Here is a 15,384-nt window from a genome sequence, read left to right as displayed (position 1 = left end):
TGATAGTTAAGAAAATCCTGTTAGAACAAGGTACTATTGGCTGACTATGGACTAATATTGCAACCATTATGTCAAGAAGGGTAAAGAGTGTCAAGAGCATGCCAATGCTATCTATGAATCGTCATCTACATTACATTATGTTATATCCTCATGATCATTTTTCATGTAAGCATTTGATGTTATATGTTTCGTTCATCTTCTTGCATCTAACCATCATCACTACATCTTAGGTGCCACTTAGTTTCACCAAGTGGGTAAAAGTTATCAAATTGATAATGACTCTTATTTTTAAGAATAAAATGTTAAGAAGATGTCTAGGAAGGTTAGCATAACTCAATATTTCTTGGCTTCCTATTATCCTCATGGTAATGATCAAGTCAAAGCCATCAACAAATCCATCAGGGTATAATTGAGAGAACTATTAAGACAAGTCATAACTAGCATGAGAACTGCATGACACATTGCTTTCACACCATACCACCATTTTTATCCCTACTAATGCAACTCCATTTGAGTTAGTGTATAGAACTCAAGTGGTCTTGCCTTTGCAAGTGCAATTACCTTATCTTATGATACCTGTTGTTTTAAAAAATGCCCTTTGAAACCCAACATCGACTTAGGTTGATTGAGTTGGATCTCTTAGATGGGAAAATACTTCTAGCAACTGAGTATAACAAAGAATACAAGAGAAAGATTGAGCTCAACTGGTTCTATGCTGTGGATCGGGGTAAGGGTGACCTTGGATGCCGTTCATCCCCCTCGTGAACACAGTATGAACACCATCCTTTTATTTTTGCTTTGTTTTTTAGATTCTTTTTGCTCTACATGCCATTCACCTGGAACATGAAGAGATTCGAAAGAAATTGTAGGACCCATTAAAGAAGCAAGCTATGAAGCCATACCATTCAAGTTGGCGTGATGAACGGTCTCCAAGGCAACCTTGATGTGATCCACTGTCCTTAATAGCTCATACTTGAAGTAAGATCAGGTATAATGTGATTGCATACTTTTAGTATGCTGCTGCACCTTATCACCCTCCATCATTGTGCATACTTTTAGTGTGCTGATCACCCTCCCGCATTGGGAGGGACTATCCCAATGATGGAGGGTGATCGAGTGCGGCAGCACACTAAAGGTGTGCAATCACATTGCACCTGATGCTCTCTCATACTTGAACCTGATCCTGACCAAAGGAAAAAAAAGGCAGAAATACGTGGAAGATGGGAACTGATTTCCTAAAGCCATTTAACTAGAAATCCAAACGGGTGGGACTATTGACCATATTTAGATCTGGTTCAGACTTATATTATTGGAACTGGGCAGAATCCATCCAAATCTGGGTAGGACTGAAAACAAACAAGATCATGACTAGTTAGATCTGGATCAGAATTGGGTAAACTCAACTTTTCAGGATCTGGTATGAATTGGGTCTAGCTCCTCTTTTCCTTTTACCATTGTCAAAGACAAACAACAGTTTTTGCTCGTTATATACGGATCCAGTAAAATAGAGATTCAGTTCAGCTTCCCTTTTGGGGCTCTATTATGAGAACCAAGTCAGATCCAGATCCATATTGAAAATTTTGGAGATGATATGTGCGTGATCAAGTATGACTTGATCCATATCTGACCTTATCATCCCTATACTTATCTCTATGTTGAGTGAGAATCCGGAATAGGATTGAGGTAGACCTGAATCTGGATCCAAAATTTTCAAAGTGCACAGTGCCATAATCCGAGTCCAAAAAGATAAAATAGTTCAGTAGGTCAACACAACGTGTAAAATGGTAAATAGTTTCTCAGCTAGGGTCATGGGTTGGATAGGATCCGACTCACAAAATCTGTTATGAAGGGCCCTGGCTTTCAATTTTGGGTTTAGAACTTGCATTTCCACATTGGTTGGATTCTTGGACCAAACCATGAAATAGAGGTTACCTGACCCATTATTGACCCTCTATTCCCGCTGAATCTCATTTTGCATTTAACTACGTATCAAATACTCAAGAAACTCGTCTAGATTATTTGCAAAGCTTGCACTATCTCTAATGTAAAATATTTTTGTCGAAATCTATATATAGAAATAATAATGCTATTATTATAAAAAAATATTTTGAAATGAGCATTTAAGTATTATAACTAATGATAAATTATAATACGATAATAATTAATTAAATATGTGCATTTAACTACTTAATTCATAGGTATATTTTATGATAATATGTACATCGTATAAAATATAAATCACACCAGTTCATTTGAAAACCATATTAATACTTATTTTTGAAAACCATATTTTATGATAAACCATATTTAGCTTTCTACAAGACATTTTATAGGGACTTGAACGGTTCCGATTCAGGTCAGTTACAGTAGCTAAAGTCGGAACCAATTTAACTAATCGGATCCAGACATGATATCAAGCTTTCCATTTTAGTCTGAATTCCAATCGGAGTAAATTCCTAATCCAACTAAAATTCAAACCTCAATACATGCAAACACATGATTTTAAGTTGGATCCTGATTTGGTTTTTAGTTATTTTGTGCCCCGACCCTTAATTTGAATCTGGATCTGATTAGACTAGATCCAATTAAGTTCGAACTCCGTAGTGTCTAGATCCAACCATTTACATCCTTACACTTTAATAACTTCGTTTGACTAAAAAAAACTCAACTGAATGATTTTAGCAATAAGCGTGTTTTGAGGCATAATGATAAAATTAGGTAGTTTATTGTAATTACTGAAATTCTAGATGGATTTTGTAAATAGCCGATAAATTATGCGATTTTCTTAAAATAAAAAAATAGCAAACGATGGCGCGGACTCCAGAGGCTTTATTATCACCACTTTAATCACCCCTTTGGTTACACACCCAATCAAGGAAGTCTCTCTCTCTCTCTTCTGCTGGTGGTGCAGCAGACGATGGGATCGGCGACGCCTCTCTCCTCCGCCGTCTCGGCACTGCTCATCTTCGCCTTCCTCTTCTCTTCAGGCTTCGTCTGCGTCGTCGATGGCTTCTACCTCCCCGGCGTCGCCCCTCAAGACTTCCAGAAGGTTCCAGAAGAAAAAACGACGATACCCCCCCATTTCTTGTTTCTTTTTCTGCTTTCCGATCTCTCTTTCTTTTCTTCTTCTTTGATTCTTAGGTTCGGCCGCGAATTCATCGCCGGATCTGTTTGATTTGCGTAGCGATTCGATCCTCTTTTGCACTGAATTTGTTGATTTCTGGTTTTTCCAGTGTGGTTCTTGATTCAGTGTATAGTGTTTTTGCTTTTGTTTCTACGATCTAGGGTTTTTCTTTTGTGGTTACTTGGATTTTGGGGTTTTCTTGGCGGTATCTTGGGGTTGATTGGGCCGGAAATGGTTGATCTGAATGCACATTTTGGGGGATCGTCAATTGCTAATGTTCCCTTGTTTTTTTTGTTTTTGTTTGATTTTATTTTCTCTTTGATCGGTCGATTTATAATGGTATTGTTGTTTTGGTATTCAAGATTTAGGAATTGGGATTGCATGCGATGGATCTGTAGTTAGATTATGAATTTGGGCACCGAACAGTGGGAACTATTTGAGTGTGGATGTTGTTGGTTGGGAAGAGGGGTGAACAGTAGTAGGATTCGTTTGTATCTCTTTTGTTAAGGAGGAAAGGAACTTAATTTTGGACTTTTCTCGTTATTTAGGTTTGCTTGGTCGTTTACTTAGATTAGCTGGATAATGATATATGTTACGTTCATGAGGAAGATAAATTGTTGATTCCTCAGCTGAATAGTAAAGTGTACGCATTCATTGATGAAGAGAAGTCATGGGATTTTCAAATGGCGCAGAATTAGTGCATTCGATGGTGTAATTGTTGAAAGATAGTCGGTCTATTTTCTCTCTCCTTTTGGTTGAATGTCTCGATGCTTGTTTGATGAACGCATTAGTTGTCGCATGTGCATTACGATGCAGAATGAATTCGTTCTGAGCATTTCCTTTCCTTTATGCTCGCCATGCTGCTTGGCTACAATTCATTCTATGTCTGCATTACACTTGATTGAATCTACCTGCATCGGTTTAGATTCCAAAAATGGGTTAGACTTGGACTTGAGCTAGGCCTAGGTTCACTTTGGGCATGTTTGCTTTAGTCACAGGTGAGGAAGAACAATCACAGCTGAGAAAGTAGAAGCTACGATTATTGATCATAAGGTCAATCTTGTGACCAACTTTCATGATATTTTAGGCAGAAATTATCACAGCTGGTAATCACAATCACAACTAGTACTTTTCTCATGTTTCACTATCCTTGAAAAAGTGCTGTGATTGTGATTTACAATCACAAGATCTTGAGAAGATCCAAGAATTACAGGGCATTGCAAACATGCCCTTAGTTCCAGTAAATGGTAATTTTCAAAGTTCCATTACTAGATCAAAAAGTATCTTCATACATTTCCTAAATTTTAGGATGGTTTGGAAACTAGCTTTCTAAATTATATGAGCATCATGCATTATCGCAGCAATATAAACAGTTAGCCTGTCTTCAACCATAACTGTGACTATTTCAGGTCCAAGAAGAAATGTGGTTGGTTCTCTTATGTTGACACAAAGTTGAAACAACCAGCTGGAGCGTAACGATATCTCATGCCATAGTGGTCATCTTATGTCTATTTGAAACCAGTATGGCCATTATACTTAGTGACCTAAATTGAGCATCTAGGTCCTTGAATTATATATCCATGTATTTTAGTGTGAGTCCCTCATCCCAGCATCACCTGTGTCATATGTCATAACTGTACCAGCACCTATATGACACGTGGTAAAGCCCCTTCATGTCAAATCTGGTCTTCACTTGTGGAATGAAATAAAATAATTAGTGAAGGAGGTGCATTCTCTTTAGTTAGTAAATTTCATTTTTGCGCTAGGAGAATGGGTGGAGATGCATTAATATGATAATTCAATTGATTATGGTCTGTTTCCTTCGTGTCGGTAAAAAAAGTAAATACATGGTTGGGATGGAGTCCTTTGGTTGGAGGTAATGATAGTATTAAAAGTTGGATCGATCCAAACATACATGGTCATGTGTAAGGGTATTGTGATTTTAGGGACATCGGTGTGTAGATATCAAAGAAGGAATATGATAGGGAGAATTTAGAGAAGTATATGATAGCAAAGAAGGAAGCTAAAAAAGTAGTTCGGAACGCGAGGGATAAGGTATATAAGGAGGTTTATGACAAGTTGGATACCAAAGAAGGCGAGAAGGATATTTATAGGCTTGCAAAGATGAGAGATAGAAAATCGAGGGATCTGGGTATGGTTAGATGTATCAAAGATGAAACACAAAGGGTTTTAGTCAAAGATGAAGAGATTAAGGAGAGATGAAAAAATTATTTTGATAAGCTATTTAATGAAAGTCATGCTCAGGATCTTGGAGACTTCTCTATTCCTTTTCATGAGATGAATCGTGACTTCATGCGCAAGATTCAAAAGAAAGAAATTGCAGAGGCTTTGAAGAAAATGAAATCAAGAAGGGCAGTTGGCCCAGATGGTATTCCTATCGAGGCTTGGAAATGCTTGGGAGAGAAAGGTTTAGAATGGTTGACAAATCTTTTTAACAAGATTTGGCGGACAAATAAGATGCCTAATGAGTGGAGGAAGAGTACTTTGATGCCTCTATATAAAAATAAGGGTGATATACAAGATTGCACAAACTATCGTGGTATAAAACTCATGAGTCATACTATGAAACTTTGGGAGAGGGTGATTGAGTCTAGGTTGAGGAAGGTTGTCATGATATCGAAGAATCAATTTGGTTTTATGCCTGGAAGCTCAACTATGGAAGCTATACATCTTCTTAGACAACTTATCGAGAGAAATAGAGAGAGGAATAAAGATTTGCATAGGGTTTTTATTGATTTAGAGAAGGCATACAATAGAGTACCTAGGGACGTTCTCTGGTGGACAATGATGAAGAAAGGTATTTCTCTCAAGTACATTAAAATAATTAAAGATATGTATGAAGGAGTAGTAACCAATGTCCGCACTTGTGGAGGGGTGACAACCAATTTTCCTATAACGGTTGGGTTACATCAAGGATCTGCTTTAAGCCCTTTCCTATTTGCTATAGTGATGGATGAGCTTACGAGATCAATTCAAGAAAATGTGCCGTGGTGTATGTTGTTTGCTGATGATATTGTTTTGATTGATGAGTCTAGAGCTGGGGTTAATGCTAAGTTAGAATTATGGAGACAGACATTGGAAGCAAGAGGTTTTAAGTTGAGTAAGAGTAAGACAGAATACATGGAATGTCGGTTTAGTAAGCAACGAAGTAATGATGAGAGTGTAGTGAAGCTTGGTGAGCAAGAAATACCGGTGGATGATTGTTTCAAATATTTGGGATCTATCATTCAAAAGTATGGAGAAATTGATGGAGATGTAAATCATAGGATGAAGGTTGGGTGGATGAAATGGAAAAGTGCAACTGGAGTGTTGTGCGATCGTAGAATGCCATTGCGGTTGAAGGGAAAGTTTTATAGGACGACTATTAGGCCTGCTTTACTATATGGTACAGAATGTTGGGCTGCCAAGAGACATCATATTCAAAAAATGAGTGTAGCTGAGATGCGTATGCTGAGATGGATGTGTGGAAATACAATAAAAGATAAGATTCGGAACGAGGAGATACGTAAGAAGGTAGGCATTGCACCCATTGAAAATAAGATGAGAGAGAACCGTTTACGGTGGTTTGGACATATTCGGCGAAGGCCTAATGATGCTCCAGTTAGAAGGATGGAGAAATGGGAAAATATATTAGTTAAAAGAGGTCGGGGTAGGCCTAGGAAGACATGGATGGAGGTGATAGGAAAGGATATGAATGCTTTGAACCTCACCAAGGACATGGCATTGGATAGAAATGATTGAAGGAGAAGGATTCATGTGGAAGACCCATAATGATTTTCTTTTTTGGTTCATATCGCCGACCCCAATTATTTTGGGATGAAGGCGTAGTTGTTGTTGGTGGTGTGTAGATACCAGTTCATAGGCCACAATGCAGTCACTGTGGCATAGTTGGTGCTATTTCAACTGCATTCTATCTTTATTTCTTGCATTTGAATGCCTAAACTTTGGTGATCCTTAAGATTTTGGGTCATATCAGTAATTTCATGTACTAACTAAATATCTACTTGAAGTTTTGTAATTGTTTTTATTACTGCCTCGGGTACTACCTATGCCACACCTGCACCGCACCTGCACCTGCACCTGCACCTGTACGGGTATAGGTATGGGTACAAATTTCAGAGGGTACAACATGGAAATTCCAAAAAATATGTGGGTATGGGGACACAGTGATATATATATATAATAATAATAATAAATTCAAAAAATCAAAATCCATTTTTCCAATAAGACAACAACATAAATTAATTTAACATTTAACAACCAACTAAACTAAATGTATGAAAATATAAACTGAAAAATACCCTAAAAAACATCAAAACGCCCTATATCAGTCGTCGAGAGATACTCCTACCTCTTTGTCATCCACCAGAGGTCGATGGAGTGTCGCGAGGTGAGCTCCTTCAGTCGCCAGAGGTCGCTGGAGTGTCGGAGGTCCACCCGAGGTCATTGGAGAGAGAGAGAGAGAGAGAGAGAGAGAGAGAGAGAGAGAGAGAGAGAGAGAGAGAGAGAGAGAGAGAGAGAGAGAGAGTTGTTTTATCGGGTAGGGCGGGACCAAAATGCCCCACCCCTTTGACCTTGTTCAAACCAAGGTTTTAACGCAGACCCAACCCGGCGTGTCTATGTGACATAGGATACTACTATGATTACTACCATATTTGTTTTGAAATTTGGATTGACTTGGCACTTTCAGTATTCCTTCTTGATAAAATTAAAGGGAATATTCCTGATATAAATGACGGTTGCATCTGCTTGATATGCTCTGATGACTGGAAACATGGAAGCAGTAATAGTAGAACCAATATGTAGGCAACAGCTCAAGGTATAGACCTTTTGTGCATTCTTTTTCTTATTATGATAAGTTCTCTTGATTCTTTTTTTTTTTGCTTAAAGTTATGTACAGCAATTTTTATTATATTGTACAACTGCTTTCACCAAGCATACATATCTTGTAAGATTCTTATGCTGGAGAGCATTTTTCTTCTCAGGGTGATACCTTACAAGTGAAAGTGAACAAGCTTTCATCTACAAAAACCCAACTTCCATATGACTACTATTTCCTGAATTATTGTAAACCAACTAAAGTTATGAACAACGCAGAGAATCTGGGAGAGGTTCTTCGAGGTGACCGCATTGAGAATTCTATTTACTCGGTAAGCTTTGGTATTTTGTGATCTTAGCGAGCTCAGAAGAAAAAGTTTGGCATTCTGTTCTCTTACCCATTTATCTCAGCATATAACATGATATGAATCATAATGATTCAGTTTAACATGAGAACGGATGAGTCATGCAAAGTTGCATGTTTGATGAAACTCGATGCTGAATCTGCAAAGAACTTTAAGGAGAAAATAGATGACGAGTACAGGGTGAATATGTAAGGAACCTTGTGCTTTTTATTCTCATAATTATTTTCCATTTTTTTCGTGCTTTATGGAAGTCTTTGTTTGCAGTTCTTTTAGGGTTTATGGAGACCCATGTTAAAAATTCATTATTTGAGTTTTTTTTGCTTCTTTATAATAGGATTTTGGACAATCTTCCAGTTGCAGTCCTGAGGCAAAGGAGGGATGGAAGCAAGGCAACAACCTATGACCATGGGTTCCTTGTTGGGTTCAGAGCAAGTTATTCTGGGGTCAGTTAAACCTGAGAAAATTGTTCCTTTCTTTTCATACAATGTCAATTTTTTTTTATAACAGCCGTGACTGATGCAATCCTGTTCAGAGCAAAGAAGAAAAGTACTTCATCAATAATCATCTGCGCTTCAAAGTCATGTATCACAAGGATGTTGAGACTGATTCTGCTCGAATTGTTGGTTTTGAGGTTAACCCATACAGGTCAACCCTCTCTCTCTTTCTCTCTCTCTCTCTCTCTCTCTCTCTCTCTATATATATATATATATATATATATATATATATATATATATATATATATATATATAGTCAATCCGTTGAATGCCAACGGATGCAAGTTGTGCATCCATGTGGTGCAAATATAATACTTTGGCCAATAACATCCGTGTCGTGGCTTAAAGGTGTCCATAGTAAAAATATCATGAAACTATTCTCATTACTTTTATTTTGTATTTGATATTATAAATGCACTTTTGCTTTTTATTTATTAACTATTTTGCCCCCACTTATGCAAAGAATTTATTAAAATGTATGCTTTAAATGCTAAGAAGTTTCCCAGATTTACCAAAAGACTAAGAACAAGAGTTTTAACAAGAAGTGGCGCCTCATTTTTCAAAATAAACAAAAAGTACTAATTTTTAAATATTACCTTTATTTGAGAAAGCAAAAATCTTGATAAAATTGTCATGGCAATATTGTGCTATTACTAGATACAATAATGTGGTTATTTTTTAATCTATTTTAACATTTTTATAATTTTATCAATTTTGGAAAAACAACCTTTCGGTACAATGAGAGAGATAGAGTATCCTATCAGGTTAAGGCACTGGCTTTAAATTTCATACATCCGAGCACTGAAAGCTTGTATATGCCAGCCACAACACGATGCACAGATCCCACATAACTCTGTGCATTAGGGTAAAAAACTTTTAAAAAATGATTTTATATATATATATATTATCTTTTGTTTTTTCATTGAGAAACCATGATCCAGATATCAATTCCCCGTAAATTGACCATGCTCAGCACCAGGGGCGTAGCTAGAATTCATGTGAGGGGGGGGCAAACAGGGGTGTAGCAAAAAAAAATTTATTTGTGCGATAGTCGGGGGTTCGGGGGCAGCGCCCCCAAAATTTTTTTTTTTGAGATAAAATAAAAAATGGCTACAATTATTAATAAAAATCTATTTCATATGGACAAATCAAACTATTTGCTGCAGTCAGGGCTGGGCTAGGACTGGGCTTTTAAAAAAAAAAATTAACTGTTCAGCCCAGTCCTGCCCCCCCCTAGCTACGCCCTTGCTCAGCACATCTATGGTGTCAGAATTGCAAAAAAAACAAACAGAGGAAAACCCGAAAAACCTAGCATGTTTTCATCACTCTATATCTATAAGTATATATCGTAGCTATGTCACAGGGATTCGGCTAGCAGGGTGCCGCACCCGCGTCGACGCGGGTGCGGTCAACCTAACCCTGGGTGTGTTGACCGCACCCAGCGTCATTTTTGTCTATTTTTTTGGATTTTTTTTTTTAAAAAAAAATTTTGCCCTATGAAATGGGTTGTGGAATTAAAAAAATTCTTTGTGGGGGGGGGGGGGCGCTGCCCCCCTATAACCCCCCGCCAGGGGCACCCCCCCTGGACCCCAGCCCATTGACCGCGCAGCGGGACCCATGCCGGGAGGAGCCCCCGGACCTCCCGGACCCCCCTTCCTGAAAGGGCAAAAACAATGAATCAAGCTCCACAACTCATCACTTTCATCTTTGGGGACAACCATATAAGATAAAAAAATGGTAAAAAGTAAGTTGGGCATAAATGTCATGGACCTTAACAGCTACCATATATATATATATATATATATATATATATATATATATATATATATATATATATATATATATATATATATATATATATATATATATATATTACATTTTTGCCCCTGCCGCACCCCCGCACCCGGTTTTTTTGGAAGTGCCGAATCCCCGCACCCATGTGACATAGTATCGTAGGTGTTAGCTGCCTACCACTTTTCTGGCCTACTGCCAGCCTACTGAGTTTTGAAGGGTTTTTTCATGTGTTCTTTAAATCTGACTGTGTAGATGTGTTCTACATGCTCATTTTGATAGGAATTGACTATTGGATAGTCCGATTCCGATAAGCAGTTAAGTTTTTATAAGGTTTAAAAATCAACGGTCTAAGATTTTCATAAATATTCAAGGCTTAAAAAATCATGTTTATTGTTGAAAAAACATGATCCAAGTATGATTTCCTATCAAATCAACTATATCAAACACATCTGTAAGGACAAATTTGCAAAAACCAACCCAAAAAGACCGCTTTCCATGTGGTAGGCTGGCAGTAGGCTAGAAAAGTGGTAGGCAGTTACCACTTTTCCTATATATATATATATATATATGGGAAATGGAAACCTACAAAATGCAAAACCTACTGAACTAAACATGATAGTGGTTTTCCGGTGTTTTTTTCGAAATCCTGACCCCATGTGTTTAGCACGATTGATTTACTAGAAATTGACAATTGGATCATGCATTTTGGATGGAAACAATGGTCTTTGGAGCCTAAAAAATTTATGAAAATTGTAGGCTGTTGATTTTTGAAACCTTATAAAAACCTATCCATGCATCGGAATCAAATGTTCCAAGAAGTTATTCCTATAAAAATGAGCATATAGATCACATCCGTATGGTCAGAATTTCAAAAAAACACCAGAAATTCATGAAAATCTACTATCATGTTTCATTTAGTAGGTTTTGTATTTTGTAGGTTTCCATTTCCCATATATGTATGGTTAAGATTTGGTTCTATTGAAGGTTTGGAACTATTGAAATAGAAATCAGAGGTTCGAGCTTTATCAACTCAATCTGATGAAGTAGATGCGTTCAGTATGGTTGGTTTGCTAGGGATCAAAGCGTGAATCGTGTTATTTAAATCTAAAAATGAGTCATAAACTTTTAGTGCATTGTGGGCTGTTGGTTTTTGAATCGCTTAGAAAACCTGATTACATGTCATAATCACATGATTCAAGACCCATTTTCTACTAAAGAAGCCTTGTAGATTGCATCCATAAGGTCTGATCTACAAAAAAAAAAACCAAAAAAATATGAAAAGAAGGTGATTTATATTCAATAGTTTTGTGCCTTCAATAGCCCTAAATATTAACACACACACACACACATATATATATATATATATATATATATATATATATATATATATATATCACTGTCACCGATATCGCCGATTTTTTGAATATATCGCGATATTATAATATAAGGAATATATTTTCAAATTATCTGCAAATAAAAAATATTGTGATATTATCATGATATTTTTTATTTTTTTTTAAGTTTGCATTTCCTATTTTTTTGTTTCTTTTATATTTTAAAACCTTTAAACCGTGTTTCTTTATACTTTTGAAAGAAAAATAATACAAAACTTATTATTTGCTTAGGTTTTTTGTTGTTATTTATATTTTTTCCAATTTTTTAAACTCCCGAGACTTTTTTGAGATATTCCCTAGATTTATCAACTTTTGAAAATCTCTCCAAGAAATACTCTCGCCGAGAAATTACCTTTAACGATACAGGTGACTATGATATATATAGTAGCCTTTTTTCCGTTAGCATGATTTCCTCTTGTTTGTATTAAGGGCATTTGGAGCTATTTGTGGAATGGAGAGAGAGAGAGAGAGAGAGAGAGAGAGAGAGAGAGAGAGAGAGAGAGAGAGAGGCTAGCCTGGCTCTCACTTTTCACAAAATTGCATCATAATGCAGCCATTCTGAGTTTTTTTTCCTTTAAAATATCCTGATTCTGGAGGCTCATAACTCCAGTGCCATGTCAAATTAGCTTTGCTGCGTATGCCTGTCAATTCCATTGGACCCATTTCTTACGTGCATACTTGAAGTCATGAAACTTTTTCCTCTAATTTGGACCTCCTTTATTAAGAGGGCCGTTTTGGCAGGTGTGGTTTCACTTGTGATCTTGAATTGTTCACTTCTTATATTGTCTTCCTGGATATTCAGATAACTATTGTAATTTTCCATGTTCACGTTTTTTTATGGTTTTTTCTGATCTTACTGCTTTTTCTGGATCAGTGTAAATCATGAGTACAACCCTCCATGGGATGATAAGAATCCGCGGCTGATAACTTGTGACAACACGAAAAATATAATTCAAGGGAGCAATGTTCCCCAGGAAGTAGAGGCAGATAAAGAGGTCATATTCACTTATGATGTTACCTTTCAGGTATCGACTTTCTGGCCTATTTTCCTTCTTGCTTTAGTTATTCTCTATTTGTTAACTCTTTTTTCCCTACAGTTGAGTGATATTAAATGGGCTTCTCGCTGGGACACGTACCTTCTCATGAGTGATGATCAAATTCACTGGTTCTCCATTATCAACTCCTTGATGATTGTCTTATTCCTTTCTGGTATGGTGGCCATGATCATGATGCGAACTCTATACAGAGATATCGCCAACTATAACCAGCTGGAAACACAAGATGAAGCACAGGAAGAAACCGGTTGGAAACTTGTTCATGGAGATGTGTTCAGGCCACCAATTAATTCTGGTTTGCTCTGTGTTTATGTTGGAACTGGAGTTCAGTTCTTTGGGATGACACTTGTCACCATGATATTCGCATTGCTAGGTTTCCTGTCACCTTCAAATCGTGGTGGATTAATGACTGCCATGGTTCTCCTGTGGGTCTTCATGGGGTTATTTGCAGGATATTCATCAGCCAGGTTGTACAAAATGTTCAAGGGAACAGAATGGAAAAAGAATACATTGAAGACTGCTTTCATGTTCCCTGCCATTCTCTTCTCCATCTTCTTTGTACTGAATGCACTCATCTGGGGAGAGAAATCGTCAGGTGCAGTTCCATTTGGGACTATGTTTGCGCTTGTCTGTCTGTGGTTTGGAATATCAGTGCCTCTGGTTTTTGTTGGAAGTTATCTTGGATACAAGAAGCCATCAATTGAGGATCCTGTGAAGACGAATAAGATCCCCAGACAGATCCCTGAGCAGGCATGGTACATGCAGCCTGTCTTCTCCATTCTAATCGGAGGCATATTGCCTTTCGGTGCTGTTTTCATTGAGCTCTTCTTCATCTTGACATCCATATGGCTGAACCAGTTCTATTACATCTTCGGCTTCCTCTTCATCGTCTTTGTCATCTTACTGATAACATGTGCAGAGATAACGATCGTGTTGTGCTACTTCCAGCTATGCAGTGAGGATTACTACTGGTGGTGGAGGGCTTACCTGACTGCAGGCTCCTCAGCTCTGTATCTCTTTCTATATGCAGTCTTCTACTTCTTTACAAAGCTTGAGATAACAAAGATAGTGTCAGGCATTCTCTACTTCGGCTACATGTTGATTATATCTTATGCTTTCTTCGTGTTGACTGGAACAATAGGTTTCTATGCTTGCTTCTGGTTTGTTCGGAAGATCTATTCTTCTGTGAAGATCGATTGATGCAGGAACTAGACAGAGAGGGTGCCAATGCAAACAAATAAGCAAAGCGTTTGAGCAGGGGGAGACAGGGACAGGTATGGGGAGCAGAAAAGAAGACCTCAAGCGGTGGCATGTTCCATAATGTTACGATGTGCCATGAAAAATGGTGATTTTGTAGAAGACTAGTGTAGTTCTGTGCTTTGTTCCAAAATTTGATATTTTTTCTTGTTTGAACATCTTGTATTTTCATTTGATCCTATATATTAGAATCTTATAGTTTTTGAAGTGGGAGCATCATAACATGCTTGGATTGCATAAATAATTTAAACCATTGTTAAAGTTTCTTAAAACCTTGGAAGCCTGCTTCAAGATTAAAATCACACTTTCTTTCATGCTTCTGAAACATTATGAGCAAGTTGCTTCTAAACAATGAAAAGCTTTCTTGTAATATGAAAGTGAGCTTTGATATTGGATACGCTTTTCTCATGTTAAAAGGATTGTATTTTTTTTGGGAAGTTATTGTTACAAAATATATGTATATTGTTTGATAAAAATACTTGAAATTCAGTTTGACTAAAGAACTGCAAGTTTTAACTACATCTTTGTATCGTTTTGTACTTGTTTCCTACTCATTTTCCGTATGTTTCTTAATCTCGATTTACGCAGCTGAGCATTTACTAACACTGCTCGCTTCACACTTCACGCTTCTTTTGCCTGCTTTTTACTCTCGTAACTGTGGTTTAAGCTTGACTGAACACTTATTGGAAGGTCAAGGAATGCATGATAGGAACACCTCTAGTACTGGAAAGTTGGAACTGATGATAATTTACTCAAATTTTGTAGTCACCTAAATGCCGTCATTTACTTGGTGGTTGGCTGCTCTGAGGGACTCACTTGGTTGTGCCATATTTATTTCATGGCTGAGATAACTGGTTAAAAACCAAGGTTGTCAGACTAGGAAGCGGAAGCGGGAAAGCTATGCATTTTTAAATGTATAGGAAGCGAGGAATTAAAAAAATTAATGTAAGAATTCAATGGAAATAAAAATATAACACATAAAAACAAAAATAAAAGTGATTTCATGATTTTTTGGTGTAAGAATTAAATTTTTAACAAAATCTAAAAATGACTGACTGTGAG

At 37.1% G+C, this 15,384-nt stretch overlaps 1 protein-coding gene across 2 annotated transcripts; it reads left to right on the top strand.

Annotated features, from left to right (window-relative positions):
* The first annotated feature begins 2,863 nt into the window (after window positions 1–2,863).
* On the top strand, window positions 2,864–14,529 carry LOC149815031 (transmembrane 9 superfamily member 7-like). Of its 2 annotated transcripts, none has more exons than XM_089989722.1 (7): window positions 2,864–3,049; window positions 8,131–8,295; window positions 8,407–8,516; window positions 8,663–8,771; window positions 8,861–8,973; window positions 12,885–13,035; window positions 13,108–14,529. In XM_089989722.1, the coding sequence occupies exons 1-7, from the start codon at window positions 2,918–2,920 to the stop codon at window positions 14,263–14,265; spliced, it is 1,938 nt and encodes a 645-aa protein (XP_089845848.1). In that variant the 5' UTR covers window positions 2,864–2,917; the 3' UTR covers window positions 14,266–14,529. The 2 variants fall into 2 exon arrangements, with proteins under 2 accessions (XP_089845848.1, XP_089845849.1); XM_089989723.1 differs by lacking the exon at window positions 2,864–3,049 and adding an exon at window positions 4,509–7,964.
* Window positions 14,530–15,384: the final 855 nt, after the last annotated feature.

The sequence above is a fragment of the Nuphar pumila genome, chromosome 15 (genome assembly GCF_984573655.1).
Source record: "Nuphar pumila chromosome 15, dmNupPumi1.hap1.1, whole genome shotgun sequence".
Classification (NCBI taxonomy): domain Eukaryota; kingdom Viridiplantae; phylum Streptophyta; class Magnoliopsida; order Nymphaeales; family Nymphaeaceae; genus Nuphar; species Nuphar pumila.
Note: the sequence above shows the minus strand (reverse complement) of the source record. Positions and strands in the feature narration are given on the sequence as shown.